Source organism: Meleagris gallopavo, chromosome 14, assembly GCF_000146605.3.
Source record: "Meleagris gallopavo isolate NT-WF06-2002-E0010 breed Aviagen turkey brand Nicholas breeding stock chromosome 14, Turkey_5.1, whole genome shotgun sequence".
NCBI lineage: Eukaryota > Metazoa > Chordata > Aves > Galliformes > Phasianidae > Meleagris > Meleagris gallopavo.
The window spans coordinates 8,732,529-8,751,241 of record NC_015024.2 but is presented as its reverse complement, the minus strand read 5'-3'; the positions used below and the strand labels follow the sequence as shown (position 1 = coordinate 8,751,241).

The following is an 18,713-nucleotide window of genomic DNA, read 5'->3' as shown; positions in this document are numbered from 1 at the left end:
CGGGGTGAAATAAACGCCCGGGAGCAACGCCAGCCCGCCTCGAGAGAGAGGGAGGAGGAGCAACGAGAGGTTTTATTGTCAGCTAGGAACGACGGGAAAGTGCTGAGCTGCCGCCTGGGGGGGCAGCCGGGCTCGAAATCGCCCCCCGGGGCAAAGCGTTTCGTAAAATCGGAGCTTAAAAACAGCGTTATTTTACAGCCAGAACCCTAAATCCAGGTCCCCGTTGTGTTGAAGAAGCTGCTGCAGCGACCGCGATCCCTTATTATCCCGGTGGCAGAGGAAGCACCGCCCGAACGGAAGCAGCGCTCAGCCCACAGAGGCCATGATCACATGCACCGGGAGCTCCTCCGTGCTGCGCGCCGTGACCTGCATCGTCACCGTGTCGGTCAGCAGCAGGCGAGCCCGCAGCAGCAGGTCGTGGCCGCCCCGGAACACACCTGGAAGGCAGCGGGGGAAGGAGGCAGCAGGTTAGAAGGGACCCCACGTGGCATCTCTCATTGGCCACGACCTACCTGGGACACTCGCAATACAACGGCCTCGTGAAAATTAAGTTTAAAATAAACTCCAGCTGAGAAGAGATCCGGTCCTCCATTAATTCCCACCAACCTCCAGCACGCAGCCACTGGCTGGGCAGATTACCACACTTCTCCCCTCAAGGTCCTTCCAGAACAGAATGCTGCAGATAACCAAGGCAGCAAGTCCCATCCAGCTGAGTCTCAGCTCATCCCAGCTTCTTCCCACCAAAGCCCCCCCAGTTCCAATACCAGTTGCCCTACACTTGCAGAAGACAAAACCAATAGCACGGATCCATCCAAATCCCACGCAGGGCTCAGTGAGCGCATCGCAAGCTCCCACTCTGATTTTCAACCTTGCAGAGCCACTGTTCCAGCAGAGACCTGATGGCACAGCTCACCTGCCAGGTACAGTGTGTGAGAGTTCTTGTTATCTGGCACTTTATCCGATCGCTCGCAGGGCTGCATCCCCAGGAACTTCACAATATTGCTGACTGCCTCTGTTAAGAAGAAGAACAGGCTCTGCATCACGGGTGCCTCGACAAGGACACACAGTGATGAAAGCCCTCCTCGCATGTTACAGTTCACGTCCCTTGTACTGAGGGAAGCATAACATCTGCGCTTTAAAAAGCCACCAGAGAGGCAGAAGAAAAAAAGAGAAAAAAAAGCCACCACCACGCTGCAGTTCTGTTATTTGATGCAGCCGAGGTGCCAGCTCAACAAGAACAGGAGAGTGAATGAGTCAGGCAGCAGGAGAGTGCAGCTGGCTGCACGCAAACTGCACAGCCCTGTCAGCAAGCTCGCTTCTCTGGGGACAAATGCAGAAGGAAGAAGACACCTTGCAAGAGAGAGAGGTCGAGGAGGAATTTGAAAAAGCCTTGGGGAGCGTACTTCAAACCCAAGGTGCTGTGCAAGGAAGAACAGACATAACAGGTGCCCTTGTCCTGTAGCTGGGTCAAAAGGACCACATTTTTAAAGCAGTAAGCTGGATCTTTAACACACGGTGAAAGGCAAGAGGGCTTTGCCCCTTGAGCCTGCCCACCAACCTCACGTCTTCTATTTGCACCTGCTGAGTCTCCAAGGTCAGAACAACTCCTCCTTTCACAGAAGGAAAGTGGGAGCTCACAGCTGAACTACCGTTTGTTTGGAAGGGTAGAGCATGAAAGCAAAGCAAGATGTTCTCCAGCTTCCCACAATCCAGTTTGGTCTCCTAGGGTCCAGAATACTCATTTGTTAGTTCAGGTCTCAACAAATTTGTTTTCACATGAACAAAAAGTCTTCATGTGACAGTTGTAGTGAAATTACTTGTGAAGGGTTTTTATCCTGTCTGCTTTTCCAAGAGAGATCTAACAGCAGACAGACTGCACCTCCTGTCTTTGCTCGATGGAGAGAAACGTTAAGAGCCCTACTGGGTTCAGACATCCCCTTACCTTCAAGGGTTTTAATTGCAGATAAAGTAAAGGTTTCTTCCTTTTCATATTCATCACCCACTTCATCCCAGGCAGCTCCAAAGTTGGGCTTCAGAACTCGCTGGATGTGGTCAGCCACTGTTACCTCAAGATCTTCAAGCTAGTAGTAAGAAGAAGTCCAAATGAAACATGGTTGTTACTTACCTTGCTCTCTCCAGAGAGAGCTTTAGACTGGATTCCCTGAGATCAGATGGACCCAGGAGACAAGCCTCCACTTCTACTCAGGAATATGTCAGAGCAAGCTCTGTCCCTTCTAGTTTGCTCAAGCAAAGAACGATTAGTTGAGCAGCTGCTTTTCCTGGGAAGCCAAGTTATGCCACTTCCAGGGCTTACAGAGCAGGTTCCCAACCTGAGCACAGCCCTTGGCCTGACAAGGATCAGAGCACTGGGCAAACAGCCAGAGCAGTGGACAAAACAAAACAAAAAAGCTGCTGGTGCCCACACTGGTGTACCATCTGCTTCCCTGGAACGCACGTAAGTTTGTATTTTGCCTTTCTACCCTCTCGTTTTGTAGGCTGGTAAAGTACCGTGAGACACTGTCAGATGCTTGCTGTCACATAAGGCTGCATGCCAGGATAGCTGAACTGCTGCTGTGACTACGTCTGTGCAAGGAACAATTGGGTTGATCCCTCTGGAGCACATATCTAAGAGCAGTCAGTGCCAGAACTGTCCTGACACCAGCCTGCATTCACTTCAACAATCACCGCAGGAAAGAATCTCCCCTTGAATCTAGTTGAAACAGATGGAAGGGTTTGTTTAAATATCACTCTGATGCTCTGATGCCTGGTGGGAAGCAAACAGAAGGGTCAGCCTTACACATTCCTTTGGAAAAATCCCTCCCCACTCCTTCTGGGAGGACGCCATGTCCTCAGTGACTCACTGCACAGCAGTTCCCTAATCAGATTCACAACAGTGACAGGCAACACAGAAAACAGCTTCTGAAGGTAACAGGGCAAGCTGAATTCGTGTCACAACAACCCTTCATCTCTGGAATGAAAACACCACCCTCTGTGAGGCAGTTCCAGTTTCTGACCAAGCATGAGTTTAGCTTCTTCCTGTGTGGTAAAACAGCCAGGAGACAGGATTTCACAGCATCAGTGCTTTCATCAGTCTCAGTGCTAAGGAGATAATGCCAGAGGAAGAGCAAGGATGGCAGCCTTCCTGTAGTCAGACAGACCACTGGTAATTAACCACAGAGAACAACGTTGGTGGGAAAAAGAGATGGCCAACAGCCTTCTGCCTCCACAGAACTGCCCATGCCACTGCTGGAGCCCAGAGAACAGCCAAGCAAGCCCAAGGGACACACCACTGCCTCCCAAAATGCAAGTACCCTGCACTCCAGGGGTTTTCCTGCAGAGCAGCAGGAAGATGCTCCAAATGAGACAAATAAGCTCTCCAAACCCACATCTTACATTTTGGGACAGACACCACAGACGTAGCAAGACCCCTCCCTCCTTGTGAGTCTGCCTGCAGCAGTGTCAGTGGGCACATCATTGCTTGCATGGCAAGTTATGGGTACAGATCACAACATCCCTCAAAACAAGTGCAGTTTCCGTGACGTGGCACACGCCCAGCTCCTTACCACGTATTCATCCTCGTAACCCTCGTCGTCTGTCTCACCCGTGTTTGGATCACAGTCCTTGACAGTGAATTTCATCATGCAGCTGAACGTGCAGGCCACTGCAGGCAGGGGAGGCAAAGACAAAGCTCACATTACCACCAGATCCACTCCTCGGCAGGAGAACAGGGATAGAAAACTTGGGGCAGGTGGGTTCTCCCCCTCCCAGTCAGCAGCACAGGCTTAGCACATGACCTAGAAAGCATGCTGACAGCTTCTCTCTCTCAAGGACAAAGTACTTATTTGTAACACTAAGGCCAGCAAACAGTGATAAATACAGACTCCCGATGGCTGCACCATAATCTTCACATCAAGTCCTGTTACTCATGAATATCAAGTTGTATTGGGAATACAAACTAAGCGTGTCCCATCAACCTCTTGTTAAGGAGGTGAGACCCTTATCTAGGGATCAGTTCATGCACCTTGGAAAAGAAACCACCTTGCACTGCAGCACAGCAGATGATTAATACTGCTTGGCTGGGAGAGGAAGCTGTGACTCATCTCTGAAGGTAGGCACTGCTGCATGAAGGACAGCAACACACAGGTGAGCAGTCTCAGGACAAACCAGGGTGATCAGAGCACAAGTTGAGCCTGGTTTATATTCTGGACAGTGACAACCAAGGGAACATCCTGCTCAGATTGGCATTGCTGGAATTCTGGCCATTTGTCTGAAATACTCTGTGCACTCATAGCATGTCACAGCCAGGCAGACCACTATTTGCCTCCCCATGTGCTAACACAAAGAAGAGTAGGCTAAATGCCAAGGTGCAACAAAGACATCTCAGCAGAGATCTGAATGCTCATCTGCCAGTTCCCCCAGCCCGACTCAACAGTGCCTTAGCACAAGGGAACCAGGAGGAGAAGGGAGGCCTGACAGCCCTCGAGCAGCGAGGAGAAGTCATGCTTGGCATCACTCAGGGATGCACCCACACATAGTCTATAAATATCTGCAAGGTAGAATGCATGTGGGCGTGAGCAATACGGTGTGCTTAATTTGGGGGAATATCAGGGAAAACAGAGCACAAACTGTTTACCTGCTGTTGGATCCTCTTCAGACAGTGCCACTAGAGTGTAGCAGGTGCCTGGCTGGTTGTACACCAGGCTTTTGGCAGGTATGTAGCCAATGACCTCATACCCCTCTGTTGGCTCCATCTGCACAGTAACATTCTCCAGGATCTGATCATTCAGGGTGTTGGTACAGTCAAACTAAGCAGGGAAGGAGAGAACAAAGACAGCTTGAAGCTCTCAGCTATAGATGTAACAGCAGATTCACTTCACGCATAGTGGGAGCATGCTGTTAACTTGTGAAGTGCCTCTGTCTCAGTAGGGAGTCTGGCTATCACAGGGTTCATGCTTCCATTTAGTCTCAGAGGAACCGGCATCCAAATGTTTTAGGGGAGAAGCTAAAAACTTTCAGGGGACTCCAGTGCTCTGCTAATTTATTTTTATATTTTATAATATGTATAAATATATATATATATATATATATTTTTTTAAAGGAAACGACACAATGATTTCAGCAGATCTAAACATGATGTTTACACTTTGAACTGGCTGCAGTGACAAATCAGTCAACTTCATACAGTTGTTTCTGGCAAGCAGACAGACAGCAGAAACAAAGATTAACTCCTCTGAGGACTGCGTGAGCACTTCTGAGCTTTTGAGAAAGAAACTGGCTACGAACAAAACATTGCTGCTCATAAGATAGCACAAGCACTCCCTGAGGGCCAGGTAAAGAGGCTGGTGCATTGATCGAACAACTCCCATGCAGCAGGAGGGTGATCCAGCTAAGGCCAAGACTCACCAAAATAAGCACCTATAATAAAATGGCTAAAACAAAATGCAGGTGATTAAGAATCTTCTCCCATCCCATCAGGTAGCATTTTCAGCCTCCCAGATACCGCAGGCTTCACTCTTCCCTGTTCCAAGCATGTGCCTGGGGATCCTGAGGAAACAACACCGCTCCCCTTGCCGGCTCCTCCATGAGAACAGCCCCACCTAGTGCCTATCTCATTGTCACTTTGATTGCACACACACGCATTGTTCAGTCAAAACCACATGCAAATTTATCATCTTTTTCCTGAGGCTCTGCTGCCCTGGGTGAGAAACAAAGGACCAACTACATTGATGAGTTTTGAACACAGATATCCTTGAGCTATTTCTTCCCAGTGAAGTTTTTACTGGTCAGGAGCTTATTTTCCAATCCTCTTTCGGCACCATATGCCATAGCTACTCACCTGGAACACCATGTGGCTGACAAATGTGTGCTTGGTGCAACGAACCACATACTCTGTTTCCAGCTCTGTCAGGGCAACAGGCTCTGGGGAAGACCTGAAGAGTGGGCCCAGTCCTCGGAACTCTGGGATGGCTCCCAGTTGCTCTGAAACAGAGGATGTAGAAACAATTGCTTTGCCCAGCCACAGAAAAGTGTTAATTTTTTCCAAAGCCTTCAGTTAAAAAGCTGGAAGCTGCTGCAGCAAGTAGTCATCCATTGAGCAGCCACAGCATTCGCTAGGAACTTCTAAAATTAAAGGCAGTCTCATCTTCCTTTTGTCCACATCTGCCATCTGCCCACATCTACTGCAAGCATCCCCAGGAGCAAACAACTGATTCGGATGCCCCATGCCACTCTTTGAGGGGAGGTGGGGAAAAACTGGAGTGGATAGGCAGGCTCAGCTAGAAGAGGCTACACAGTTCTCACATACAGGTGTAGGAGAGGCCTTGCATCAGTTTACCTTGGAATATTTCTTGCCGTGTTGCTGCCACTTTCTCTGGCTGTTTGGCTACAGCAACAGGGGCATTTTCTGCAAGGGAACAAAAAAACAAACAATGAAAACAACCATATACAACCAGGAATAGTAACTAAATCAGAAAACAGATCATTGATTAAGTAAAGGAGAGCTCATTTCTCATCTTGCTATAGAGCAGACACCCATTTTTAGCTTCCTAAATACCTTTAGTAATCCTCATTGAAGCTACTGCAATTCAAACGATGACTATTATCAGCAGTTGGACTAACTGAAACACTACAGTGGGAGTAACAAGATTTGCTGGCCTTCATCTTTACAGAAGATATAATCCCATAAAATTTGAAGAGGATGGATTCTCAGCAATTCCCAGCAAGGCCAATGCAGATGAAGGGCTGGATCTGCTAGGGAACTGTCAGCAACTCAGATCAGCGCGCAGCAGATTGATTCTCACCTGCTCTTTGCTCTATGATAGGAGCTGTTGCCAAAGGAACAGATCTCAAATCAAAGGGTTTTTCAGAGGGCTCCAGGGTATACTGATGCAGAGCCCTCTCCAGGCCAGGGATCGACACTGTTAGACCTGGGGACAGAAGGAAGAAGCCCCTGAGACCGCAGGTGACGCTATCTCTTTGTCATGTATTAAACCAGGAGAGGTGCAGTCTTGTTTTGAGGACTTTGTTTTACCGTTCAGGATGTAGCCAGCATTGAGGGCTTTCTGTTTTTGCTCCAGAACATTCAGGTAGAATGTGGCTCTGTCTCTCACTTCGTTGTCATCATCCATCACACATCTGAGAAGAAAGCAGAAAACTTTGCTTCAGTACAAGGCAGCAAGGCCCATGTGAATCAATCCAGGTTAATTATATATAATAAATTATACAATATTACATTCTAATGTTATAATTTAACGTGTAATAATTAAGCTTAATTAAAACTACAACTTAGTAGCATCCTCACTCTGCCCAGGGTCTTCAAATAACCTGTCTGTCCCTGAAAGGTTGAGTGACACTCACCTTTTCAGTAATACCAAGATACTGGGTAACATCTCCTCATTCTGGGCTCCAAACTTGGCCAGGGCACTCACAGCACCTGTAACACACATCATAAAATAATTAGGACACAAAGAAATCACCTGAAGTTTCCTCCATCCTCCAGCTGTGTTCAAATGGCACATCAGAGACTCCAGACCTAGCAGACAGCATTACTCTAACTAGAGAGAAGCAGATGTATTAGCAAAGTGCCCAAAGACCTCCTCTGTCCAGTTCCATGGGGTCCTTGAACCATCTCCTGTTTCTCAGCTGCAAACCAGCTCTTTCATCAATACTACTGAAGGATCTTTGCTGTATAAAAATGTCCACTCAGGACTACAGCAAATGACAATTCTCAAAAACAGAGGCGTTCATGCACTATATTTCCTTGACAATCCATCAAAGGGCAGCTTTCCAGGTCTATATCCTACCTGCCCGGACTTCTTCATGCTCCAGGACAACCCTGTTGTAGATGAAGCGAATGTATTTGGAGGGGTTATTGGTTTTAGGCCCTTCTTGGCCCAAGAGGTGGAGGATACGTGTAGCCAGCACAGTGAACTCGCAGTCCTCAATGAATTCACAGAGGTGAGACAGGCCTGTTTCTTTGCTCTCTGAGTTTTCCTCAATGATGCTGATGATGCAGTCCACAATGGCTCGCTTGTATTCAAAGCCACCCTAGGGAGAAAAGGGAACTTCTCAGCCGGAAAGCTCAAAGCACGTCAGACATTCTGAATTAGTCAGGCAGGAAAGAATTTCCTTTGAAAAGGTCACTCACTCTCAATGCTTTAAATCTGAGCTTGAAAGGTGAAGGGCAGTAATGCTGCCCACCTCTTCTGACCCTCTTTATTCTCAGAGGACCAGTTAATACTCAACCTCTCTTGCCACATCCTTCAGAATAGCTGTAGTCAAGAAAAAAAAAAACAAATCCTAGAGAGAGAAACAGAATCCATCAGCCTGAAGGGCTTACAGCTCATTTAAAATCCTCTGCTGTTAGAATTAGTGCATAAAAAACAGCCATGTGGGAGGAGAAAAAAAAAAATAAAAAAATCAGCCTTCTCTTTAGCACCAGACATCTGAGGATGAATCACACAAGAAGTATATTAAGGATCATATCTGCCACAGCAGGGCGCAACAAACGGCCCTATTAGTGTGGGAAGACAGGCAATCAATACCTCCCCAGGCACACCCCATAACCTGACATGCCATTAACGCTCAGTTATCTCCAGACATTATTTACTAGTGTCCTCAATAAAAATCACAGGATTAAACTGCACATTATCCTCTGCCAATTACATGCATGGTTCTGTGCATTTGGGGGGATCTTTCTGTAGCTACCTGGGATTAAGGACACCCGTTAAACAAAATGGTTTGAACTACAAAACCACATTCATAACGATGCCATCCACCCACAGGAAATCAAGGAATGTAGCACGGCCCATTTTTCACAGGAGTAAAATGAGAGCCTTCGGTTTGTTCCCAAACAAGAGGTTGTAATTGGCAGGTGATGTCAGAGCAAGCAGCGGTGCCAGCTGTGTGGCAGGCATGTTATCTCATTTAGAAATAAGCCTCAGCAAGCCTCTGCTCCATAAAGCTGCCTTTCTGCAAACTGTCACTGAATGCAGAGAATGATTACAGGTACTCACGAACCCTTCACTGCAACAGCACAGAGAACAGAACAAAAGCAATCCTATGTAATCAGTAAGTTGCTACTTAATCTTTTTGTACAGGACAAAACTTCTTGGAATTTGCTGTCCATACAAAGCTGGTCCAAATGTGAAACATCTATGATCTGCCAAGAGATCTGCTGTTGCCTGCGTTTGCTCTGAGAGTAAGCCCCCAGAAAAATCAAAGAATGAAAATCAGACTGAAAATATGCCATTTCTGTCAGACTGTAAGCCTTTAATGGCAGGTAAAGGCTCTCATTACATAGCATTATCAGTAGAACTCAGATTCTCACAGGAACTACCGTGCAGTCCTGCAATTCATACATACCGTGGAAGTAAAATTACTAATATGCTCCAGTAAAGCTTCTGTCTGACCTGTCCTAATTGTACCTGTGCTATTATGCTCTCAGAGTCCCTAAATCTCTGACAATACAACAAAGAACAAAAACCAGTTGCCCTGCAAACTCACCTCTTCCCGCAGCATAGTGAAGAGAAAGTTCATGAGGACAGCGTGTTTGCGAGGGTACTTCTGACACAGTGCGTTGATGGCTTGCACTACTACAACCTGGAGGAAAAAGGGGCAAGTCAAAAGGAGGACAGTCTCATTGGGCAGGAATATAAATAGTTGAACTGTGTCGATGTGGTGCTGGTCTCCAGCGTGGAAGCTATAATTTTGCCTTTAGTTATTCAACAAACAGAGTTCCAGGAGGATACTAACCTAGAAATTAGAGGAGACAGATCTTTAATGTGCTGGTCAGCCCCTAGCAGAAGGCCATGCTTGCTGGATTCAAAGAAGAGAGACTTACTAATCAAAAGGCTTCTCCCTAGAAGAGGGCATTTGACTCTGCAGATGAGTACTGTATGCCTAAGGCCTGATTTAAGCTGACAGCATCAGATTCTTACTTGCCAAAATGATGCAGCCCAGCTGCTGGAAAGAGCTTAACCCAAGTGTTGAGAGTACACACACAAACATGGGCAAAGACTAAGGGGTTCCTTAAGGAATCTGTGTATTCTCCCATTTTCCCACCTCCTTACTTTGAATTCATCTGAGATTTCTGACATGAAAGAGGAGATTTGTTTCATGAGCCGGTCGATGCTGCTCTCACTGCCAGTTTTCAGCAATGTGGTGATGGCCAGGGTGGCTATGCTGCGGTTGGAGTCTGTCACAAGGTTCTCCAAGTCCAAATTACAGGCGGTCACAGCAGAAGGGTGCTTCATGGCCACCTACAGAAGATGACAGAAAGTGGAAAAGCCACTGTGGTTATTGCTAACTGATCCTTTTCAATAGACTGCTCTAAAAGCTCTCACCCCTTCGCATTAAAATAAATGCTACAGATTGTACACGAGGGTCATCCTAAGCAAGGTATTCAGCCAAGGTTTAAGAAACAAGCTCCTTCTTCCTGCAAAATCACATTTACTGCTAGAAGAGAAGAAGCCAGTAATAATCAATGATCTTTAGTTTTTCCTCCCTTACTCTCTTCAATAAGTTAAAGTTCAGATTCTGCAAAGAAAACTAACTCCCACCAAAAATTCAGCTAGCCTAACCAGCAGTTTTTCCAAGTGGAAGCACAGATATCACCACTTGTTTTTTTTCTTTTTAGAGTTAACAAAGTCAAGGGAAAAGCTAGAGCAAAGGCTGTCATGGAGCAGACAAAAAGAAGCACCAAGGTTCTGTCTCTGTAATACAAGGAGCCTCTTCACCACAGAAAGCTCAGAAGGGAAAAGTAATAACATGCAAGAACAGTAACACACTCTAACAGAGAGCTACGAAAAAGACTGAATTTTTCTCCTGTGTTCTTTTTATTCCTTTTGTAAGCGAAGAAATGCAAGGCTACAGCCCAAGGTGGATGTTATTCACGTAAAATCACCACCCAGCCTGGCCCCTTTCTTTTCTCAAGTCAGTTTCTTGTGCACTGGGAGATGCAGTTATAGCACTCTGGAAACCAGTTCCTACCTTGTTGAGGGTACGGACAGCTGCGTATCTCAGGGCTGCTTTTGGGGAACTGCAAAACAGCTGCAAAACTGCAAGGCAGAAAAACCAACAAAAGCAGATGTTTAGGCAATCTATTATTGAAAAGCACTTCCTACCTATAGCATGAGATTCAATGAAGAGACGTGTGACATGCAAGCATAAGACAGCTACAAGTGTGCTTAAGAAGCAACTGGATTTATCAGGTTCTTTCCTCTCCTCCCTGTTGTTCCCTTTGCCACACCTCTGCTGACAGCCAGCTCTCACCCATCTCCCTCTCAACAGGAGAATAACACCAACACAAGCCCAAAAACTATACAAGGTCCTCGTTTCTTAGGCTAAACAGCAGGCACAATCACGTAGGCCTAGAACTCCCTTGCCATTTGCCATGAGCATCACATTTACCTGAGACAGCTGGTGCCAGCTCTTTGGCAGTGCAGTTGGGAAGGTTAACAATGGCAGAAGCAGCTTCGTAAACCACCATTTCGTGTTTGTTTCTTAGGCAGCTCTCAATGAAGTCAAACAGGGGGCTCTCGCGGCTAAGGGACAAAAAAACCCAAGAAGAAATGAAAACAAAGATTCTAGCAGAAAAGAAGAGTCCAGCAGCAGAACAGGACAAGTCCATTGCCTGCAGAAAGGTAACAGCAGCCATAAACCCACTGTCCTCAGGTTCTGCAGAGGTCATTACACTGTACTTCCAGCATGCTTGGCTCTCTTCTGAGCTGACAATCTCTGGATAGTAACTGGAATATTGACAATAACTGGAATCTGCCTTAGCTCTCACACTATGCTCACCATACATATCACAAATCTCATCCTCCTGGAAGACAAAGCGCACATGTGCTAGCCAAGTACAAGACAGAGAAAATGAATCAGCATCTTGATAAAGAACAGCTACACAAAACTAGAAAGAAAAACAAAGTATTTCACGTGCAAGCACCTACACAGACAAGTCTTGCAGAAGCAATTCCATAACAACATGAAAGCATCCTGTTGTTTTCTTTGCTGCCTTTTAGCTAGCAATTAAGGGTTAGAAGTTGCACATTGCTCTTCAAAGAAGAGAAATAATTGCTCTCATCAGACAACAAGCAATCCCACAAGAGGAGACGGAAGCAGGACCTGAGCAAATTCTTCCCACAGGGAAAGGAGCCTCCTGACCTGCCTGCCTCCTCTTCCAGCAGCTTGCTGGCTACTCGGATCATCATGCAGTAAGCAAACGGTGACTTGAGGCCATGGCGTGTGAACTTGCTGAGCATCTTGTTGACTGCCAGGCGATCATTCTTCCGCACGTGGTAGAGCAAGCCCAGAGCATGATACTGTTCAGGGAAACAAAACCACACCGAGCTCTTTATACTTCTATCCCCTCTGTGGCCCGGTGTGTCCAGCTGAGCACCAATAGTTTGCTCCGCTCCCAGCTGCTGCTTGTAGTTCCCTACGTTGCCATTGGGCTTCCTACCTGTACCATGATATTGTCACTGGAAGCTGCTTCCTGAGCCTCGTTCACCCAGCGTTTTACCACGTCAAAACTGGTCTTCAGCAGGTGCTGGTAGAGACAAAACCACAGAGAACCCATGAGAGAAGGATGGAGGAAGTTCTGAGAATCACCTCTCGTATTAAGAAGAAACAAGTTCTCCTCATGAGGGCGCTGGAGGCAGTAACTTGTAAAAGAGCTGAGGACAGGGATGCAGAGACCTGGCCTTGTTGACTGAGGCCTCAAGAGGCTGAACACCTCCCACAGAGTCCTCACTTCACAAAGGTGGGAATAGCAAAAGTGACATTCTACCCCGCTGGAAATCTCCTGGCTCGTTTATCAATATTAGCAAGCAGAGGACAAAGGACACAGTTTGACAAGAAATAATGCTGCAGTGTTCACACCATGGTTAAAGTTTGACTGTGCTGGGTATTAGGCATACAAATCCCTTCACTCTTGTCTACAGAGTTTACAATCTCCAACAGGAATTCAACAGACTAAAGTTTCTCAGGCTACTTCTAGCACTCATATATGCTATTGTGAGCGTTGGACCACCAGCATCTCTGCCATAGTGCCTAACAAATATCACATCACTGGATACTGATTCACATCCCATTTTAAACCCTAAATCTGTAAGGTTGGTTTTTAATAGGATGCCCATGAAACATAAGCATCAGAAGCATCTTCACCCCTAAGCTGGTCATTTATTCTCTCAAAGATGCATTCAGCCACCAATAACTTAATAAACTGAAGAGATTCAAAGGCTCTTGTGACTACCGTACTGTTCTTACTAAATGCAGCATGGGCAACCCTTGGACAAGCTTCCTTCCTCTGCAGTAGCACATCTTGGTCCTGACACTGCCTTCACCCAGACAGCTCCAAGCACTTCAGAGACAGAGGAAGGATGTGCTGCTTTCTAATGGTGCACTAAGTCTCCAGAATCAAATTACTTTGAAACAAACTGTGATCCAATTGTATTCCACTGAAAAATAGTGTTCTTTTTCCCCTCCTCCTCTCTTCTTTCTCGTGTATCCTCTATCAAAGGACAGCTCCAATATGACACTACCAAGATGTCCAGTCCCACCACAGACAAATGCTCCTCAGCTGGACTGCTCATCAGGCTCACTCTGCAGGGCACACCTACCAAGGAGGACACCAGAGCAGAGCTTGACACACTTGGCACTTTGTCAACAATAGCCTGTTTCATGTAGCGCTCGATGGCCTGTAGCATGGTGCTCTGCAGGGAGAAGGAAACAACAGCTGATATGGAAAACCTGTGAGGAGTGCGATAGAGGAGATGCAACGGGTCGGGGTGAACAGTCTAGGGCTGCCCCAAAAGAAAAGCTGCACTTACATCAGTGATTTGACAGAGTGCTCTCACAGCAGGGCCTCGGTAATTGTCATCCTTCCCAGTCATGTCTTTGGTTAAGCTGGTTGGAAATAGGAAGCCCTCAATACTGCACTCTTGAGCCAGCAGCTCCTAGGTGCGTGCAGAGAGCCCACAGAGCAGCGGGCAGACAAGAGCATAGCTGAATGTCAAGCAGGCAAGTGCAGGTCTTAAGCAAGTCCCACCAGAGTGGGAAGGCAGGAGGAGATCCGCTTGCAATAGAGGAAAATACGTCAGCACTGCCACATCGTGTAACCAAAAATGACAATTCAAACACTCAAGAGCATGGGCTATGGGCACACAGCACATTTCAAATGCATCACTAAGAGTTCAATATCTGTATTTGAACAGCCTCTTTCAAAGGAGGACATTTTTTCTTCACCAAGAACATTCCCTGTCTTCACAGTGCTCGGAGACAAGAGTTATCTCCAAGAAGCTGGAAAAGCATTACTGGAGAATGCATGAATGTAGAAATAGCAAAACCAAAATGACTGACCTGCTAGTAACAATGATTACATCTTCTGCAATAGAAGACATCTCTTTGATAGTCAGGTAACACATCCTGCGAAGAGTTGGCTAACAAGAAAAGAAGGAAGACAGACATCAGCAGAGAGGATCCCAGGTATGAAGAGATGTCCATTTTTCCTGCTTCCATGATTTTATTGTGAAAATAAACAAAATGGTATGCTCAGAGAGCCACAGTGCCCAATGTAAAAAAAATCATATTCATTAACAAAGCAGACCTTCCTCTTCTAAATCTCCCTTAGGATGAAGCCCCAGGACTACCAGATTTACCTACATCTACAGTTTCATCTTTTACTTGTTGTTTACATGAACAAGGCAAAAATCTTGAAATCAGGAGCTGGGGGCAACCCGTTACCTCAAAAGCAAGAAAAAAAAGCAATTTGCATCTCCAGAGACTGAGGATTTCTAAGCTCATCTCACAGTTTCAATGCTTTGTAGTTTAGGGGTCAACTAGTGATGGTAATACCTCTGTGGGTAGGTGCTAACTCCTGGCCTCCTCCAGGTAACAGTCTGCTCTCAGCAGGAAGCAGGATCTTTTAATACTGGGCAACGGGTTGGGGTGAAGAGTCTAGGGGTGCCCCAAAAGAAAAGTTGCACTTACATCAGGAACCAAAGCAGGAACAAAGACTGCTTTAGTTAAGCTGCTACAAGAGCAAGGTAGTGAAGTTGATCTGTTTCTAAACTTTCATCCTACTCTTCCCACTTAGGTCAGTAGCTCCAGGCAGGCTGATTGCATAAAATGACATCCTGAGACTGAAAAAGACACTGCTGACAACTCGTCTCACTAGATAAATACAGGAGAAAACAATAAACAGACTTACATCGTTGGACTGAAACAGCTTTGTCATGGCAAAGAAGGATTCGGTAGCTTCCATGACACCAAGGTGCTCCCCCTAGAAGGAAGGAAATCCCAGTTAACACAACCAGATCTGGTCCGGTCCTGCTGCAGGTGCAAGGCTCAGTCTCACATATAAGGAGAACAGGCTTGTGTGGTTGAGAGCAGGGCAGATCTCCTTCAGTGTACTTGAACAGAGTAAAATCCTGCTTGAGAAAGCCCCCAGCCATGGCTGAATGTTGCTCACTTGTCAGTGTAGATGACAGCATGATTTATCAGGTTAAAAAAAAAAAAAAGGACTTGTGACAAGACAGATTCTTTACAGGTGCAGGACAGGTTGGATCTCCACGACTTGTGTAAGAAAAGCTTATGCTATGCTCCCTATAAGCACCACAGCCAGTCAGAGCCAGCTACAGCCATTGCAAATAATGGTGCAGAGAGACCCTAGAACAGGGAAACCCCATGAGATGGGTAAATACCTCTACAAAGCTGATCCTTATTGCACGCAGCCTCAGAGACCCAAGGGCCTGGACTAACAACTGTCTCTGGCATCAAAGAGCTGTAGGCTTACAGCTTCCAAGTAATAATAAATCACAGACATCAATCTCCTTATATTTAGCTACTCCTACCCTCTCTACCCCACAGAACGTTTTTAGACACTAAGAAGGCAAGTAGAAGCTTAGTAGCACAGAAACTGTTCTAATTAAAATATTTTTATTGGCTATAGTCAATAAAACTATTCAGAAGATAAAGTTTAGCTAGAGAAAACCTACAATCTAAAGAACATATCAGCTAATTTTTTCTCCCTTACCTGGTTGATGAGGTACAGAATCTTGGTGAGGATGTGAGCACATTTTCGCGGGTTTATGGGAGTCTCATTAAACACACGTGCCTGAAAACAAATCACAGGCAAAGATGCTAATATCAACACCCCCTAATAAACACTGTCCTCTCTGGCCTGATATAAACAACAAACTGTTGGTGAGGCATGGCAAAATTCACTTAATGGCTTTGGATCAGATTTCCCCCAATTCCTGCTAAACAAGGCTGCGTTTTAAGCAGATGGTTCTACAGTCTCATTCTGAGACTGCAAATGCAAGCACAATGAAAGTTTAAGGGTTAAGTCCTCCTCATACTTTCACCCACACAAGTTTGGATCGTGCGCTAGCGAAAACACCAGCCTTCTGACAGATGTCAGCTAGCTCTGCGAGGCTAGCAGGAACCAACACCATCCATCATATGGCAAACAAACAGATAACGCTGAAATAACAGGGTCTGGGGACTGAGAAGTTTGTCTGATGTCAAACAAAAAGAGTTTTATTTCTAAGTAAAATCAAAGTCTATTCAATAACCACACGCAGCCTGCTCTATGGCTTTGAAATCAAGCTCAGGGTGTTCAAAGCTAATTTCCCAACTTTCCTGTTCTAAGGTGAGCTTTTCCAGACAGTCACATTCCGTATTACTACTCACCATTTAGAGTCTATTTCGTTACAGAGATCATTTCAGCCCTCTCCCTTCTTCCCTCCAGCAATAAAACAAGAACTAGCGGGAGCACTGCCGTACTTTAGGTGCCAATAGGACCACAACAAAGCCCTGCTTCCCCACTAAAATTCTTCACTGATCTACTCGAGAGCTGGGGACACCCCAACCCAGAAAGGGCAGCACAAAGGACAGCTTCTAAGGACATACCTCTTGCAAGACTGCGCTCTTCTCCAGGTGCTGGAATGGGTTGGAACCCCCACCTGCAAAACAAAGACAAAGAAAGTCCAGGGATTCTGCTATGGGAAGGCAACTCTCAAAACACACCTACAGTTTAAAGGTAAGCCCAGCTTTTTTGTGAACACCATACAATCAGTGCTCCTCTTATTAAGCAGTATTAATAGGATGATTCCCCAGCAGTTAGGGAAGGCAGATCAGACAGGACATCCTTTGATTTATCACCCACCAAGAAGTAACTTGCCATGAGTCTGATCAGCCGTAAAGTAAGGAGCCCCAAGGCACCACTTGCAGCCCCAGGGCTAAGATGTTGCTGACAGCTAGAGCATCAATAAGACAGTTAGAGGAACAAAAGCTTAGAGTCACAGACACAAAGAGTGCTTGCCAGGCTGGAGAGTCAGGAGTGCTTTATCCCTTCATTATAAACCAATCAGGAATCCACCAGTAAATATTCTTTGGCTCTATCACTAATTAAGAGAACAAGACAGCAAATGAGAGAGTCTGGACACAGAATAACATTCATTGTTCCTCTTAATAGAATAAATTATATTAAACAATGAACAACTCACTAATTAAGGATGAAATAATCTGAGAGAAAAGCATCATTATTCTGCATTCTCTCTATTAGCTTGCCTCCTTCTAAGCATCTCTGAACCACAGCATCTCAAAAGCTGTCGGCTACTGATAAGCAGGCTGTAATTAGTACCGATGTTCAGCCTGGCTCTGGGACAAACAGCCTTTTCCAGTGCAACTTCACAAGCCTGAGCTGTAGGACTGCTCCAGCACAACCTGCCCTACCCCAGAAGCATCGCACACTGCTGCCCAGAGCCTTTGCAATAAAAGGCAAAGCCATCTACATCCTGACTCATTTCAGGGTCAGTGCCCTCTGCTGACACAGGCTGTTTGCAAATCCGGCAGGGGGCTGAGCAAAGCACAGATGCTTTGGTGGCATCTGGGAAGACAAGAAAACACGGGAAAAAAGCAAAGTGTTTCTGGTCTAAGCATCTGAGAGTGCTTGAAGAAAATGGTTAAAGAAGCCCTCCTAGCAGCACAGTATGTCTACAATCCCAAAATTGCAGTATGGCTTGGGTTGGAAGGAGCATCAGAGATCATTCAGCTCCAACCCTCTGACCCAGGCAGGGTCGTCAGTTATTGAATGAGGCACCAGCTCAGGTGCCCAGGGCCCCATCCAGCTTGGCCTTGAGCACCCCAGGGATGGGCACCCACAGCTCTCCAGGCAGCTGTGCCAGCACCTCACCTCCCTCTCAATGTAAACTATCCCTGATACCTGGTCTAAACCTCCCTTCTTTTAGTTTAGTTTTCGTTACTAATGCTTTTGAAGAAAATGGTTGAAAGAAAGCCTTCCTAGCAGCAGCCTACAAGCCCTAAGTTGGCCATCAATGACAGCACCATCTCCGCACCTCTCGCAGCGCTGAGCATCTGGAAAAGCATCACACGAGGCGCCGCGTGCACCACGCAGCACACCTCACCGCTCTTCTGATCACAGAAGGGGAAACAGGCGCAGCGCAGGCAGCGTCCCCAGAAAGCTCCCAGCACCAGGCGGCCAGCACCAGTTTGCACCGATCCACAGACCCCGAAGCACGGATGTCGTAGGAGCCCCGCGGAACGGACCCGGCCGCACTGCTGACAGCCGACGGCAGCCGCTCACCGGGGGCTGCACACGAGGCAGCCCGGAGGAGCGGAGCGGCGGGATCCCAGCAGGCAGAGCCCACCCCGACAGCGGGGCCGGGACACGTACGCGGCCCAGAGAGGCG

The 18,713-nt window shown here is 46.6% G+C and overlaps 1 protein-coding gene across 1 annotated transcript in view; it reads right to left on the bottom strand.

The window, feature by feature from the left end:
- Positions 1-53: 53 nt before the first annotated feature.
- The window catches only part of COPG1 (COPI coat complex subunit gamma 1), a 19,898-nt gene continuing 1,238 nt past the window's right edge, over positions 54-18,713 (bottom strand). The window contains exons 2-24 of the mRNA XM_003210101.3: positions 16,912-16,964; positions 16,034-16,114; positions 15,209-15,280; positions 14,359-14,438; positions 13,830-13,905; positions 13,620-13,712; positions 12,461-12,547; positions 12,163-12,320; positions 11,410-11,543; positions 10,990-11,057; positions 10,071-10,259; positions 9,505-9,600; positions 7,803-8,046; positions 7,357-7,432; positions 7,031-7,134; positions 6,801-6,926; positions 6,335-6,403; positions 5,837-5,979; positions 4,634-4,805; positions 3,564-3,661; positions 1,943-2,081; positions 914-1,012; positions 54-437 (exon numbers count right to left, since the gene is read on the bottom strand). Coding sequence (XP_003210149.1) covers positions 307-437; positions 914-1,012; positions 1,943-2,081; positions 3,564-3,661; positions 4,634-4,805; positions 5,837-5,979; positions 6,335-6,403; positions 6,801-6,926; positions 7,031-7,134; positions 7,357-7,432; positions 7,803-8,046; positions 9,505-9,600; positions 10,071-10,259; positions 10,990-11,057; positions 11,410-11,543; positions 12,163-12,320; positions 12,461-12,547; positions 13,620-13,712; positions 13,830-13,905; positions 14,359-14,438; positions 15,209-15,280; positions 16,034-16,114; positions 16,912-16,964 — 2,588 coding nt within the window. The 3' untranslated portion in view covers positions 54-306. The remainder of the gene's footprint in view (positions 438-913; positions 1,013-1,942; positions 2,082-3,563; positions 3,662-4,633; positions 4,806-5,836; positions 5,980-6,334; positions 6,404-6,800; positions 6,927-7,030; positions 7,135-7,356; positions 7,433-7,802; positions 8,047-9,504; positions 9,601-10,070; positions 10,260-10,989; positions 11,058-11,409; positions 11,544-12,162; positions 12,321-12,460; positions 12,548-13,619; positions 13,713-13,829; positions 13,906-14,358; positions 14,439-15,208; positions 15,281-16,033; positions 16,115-16,911; positions 16,965-18,713) is intronic.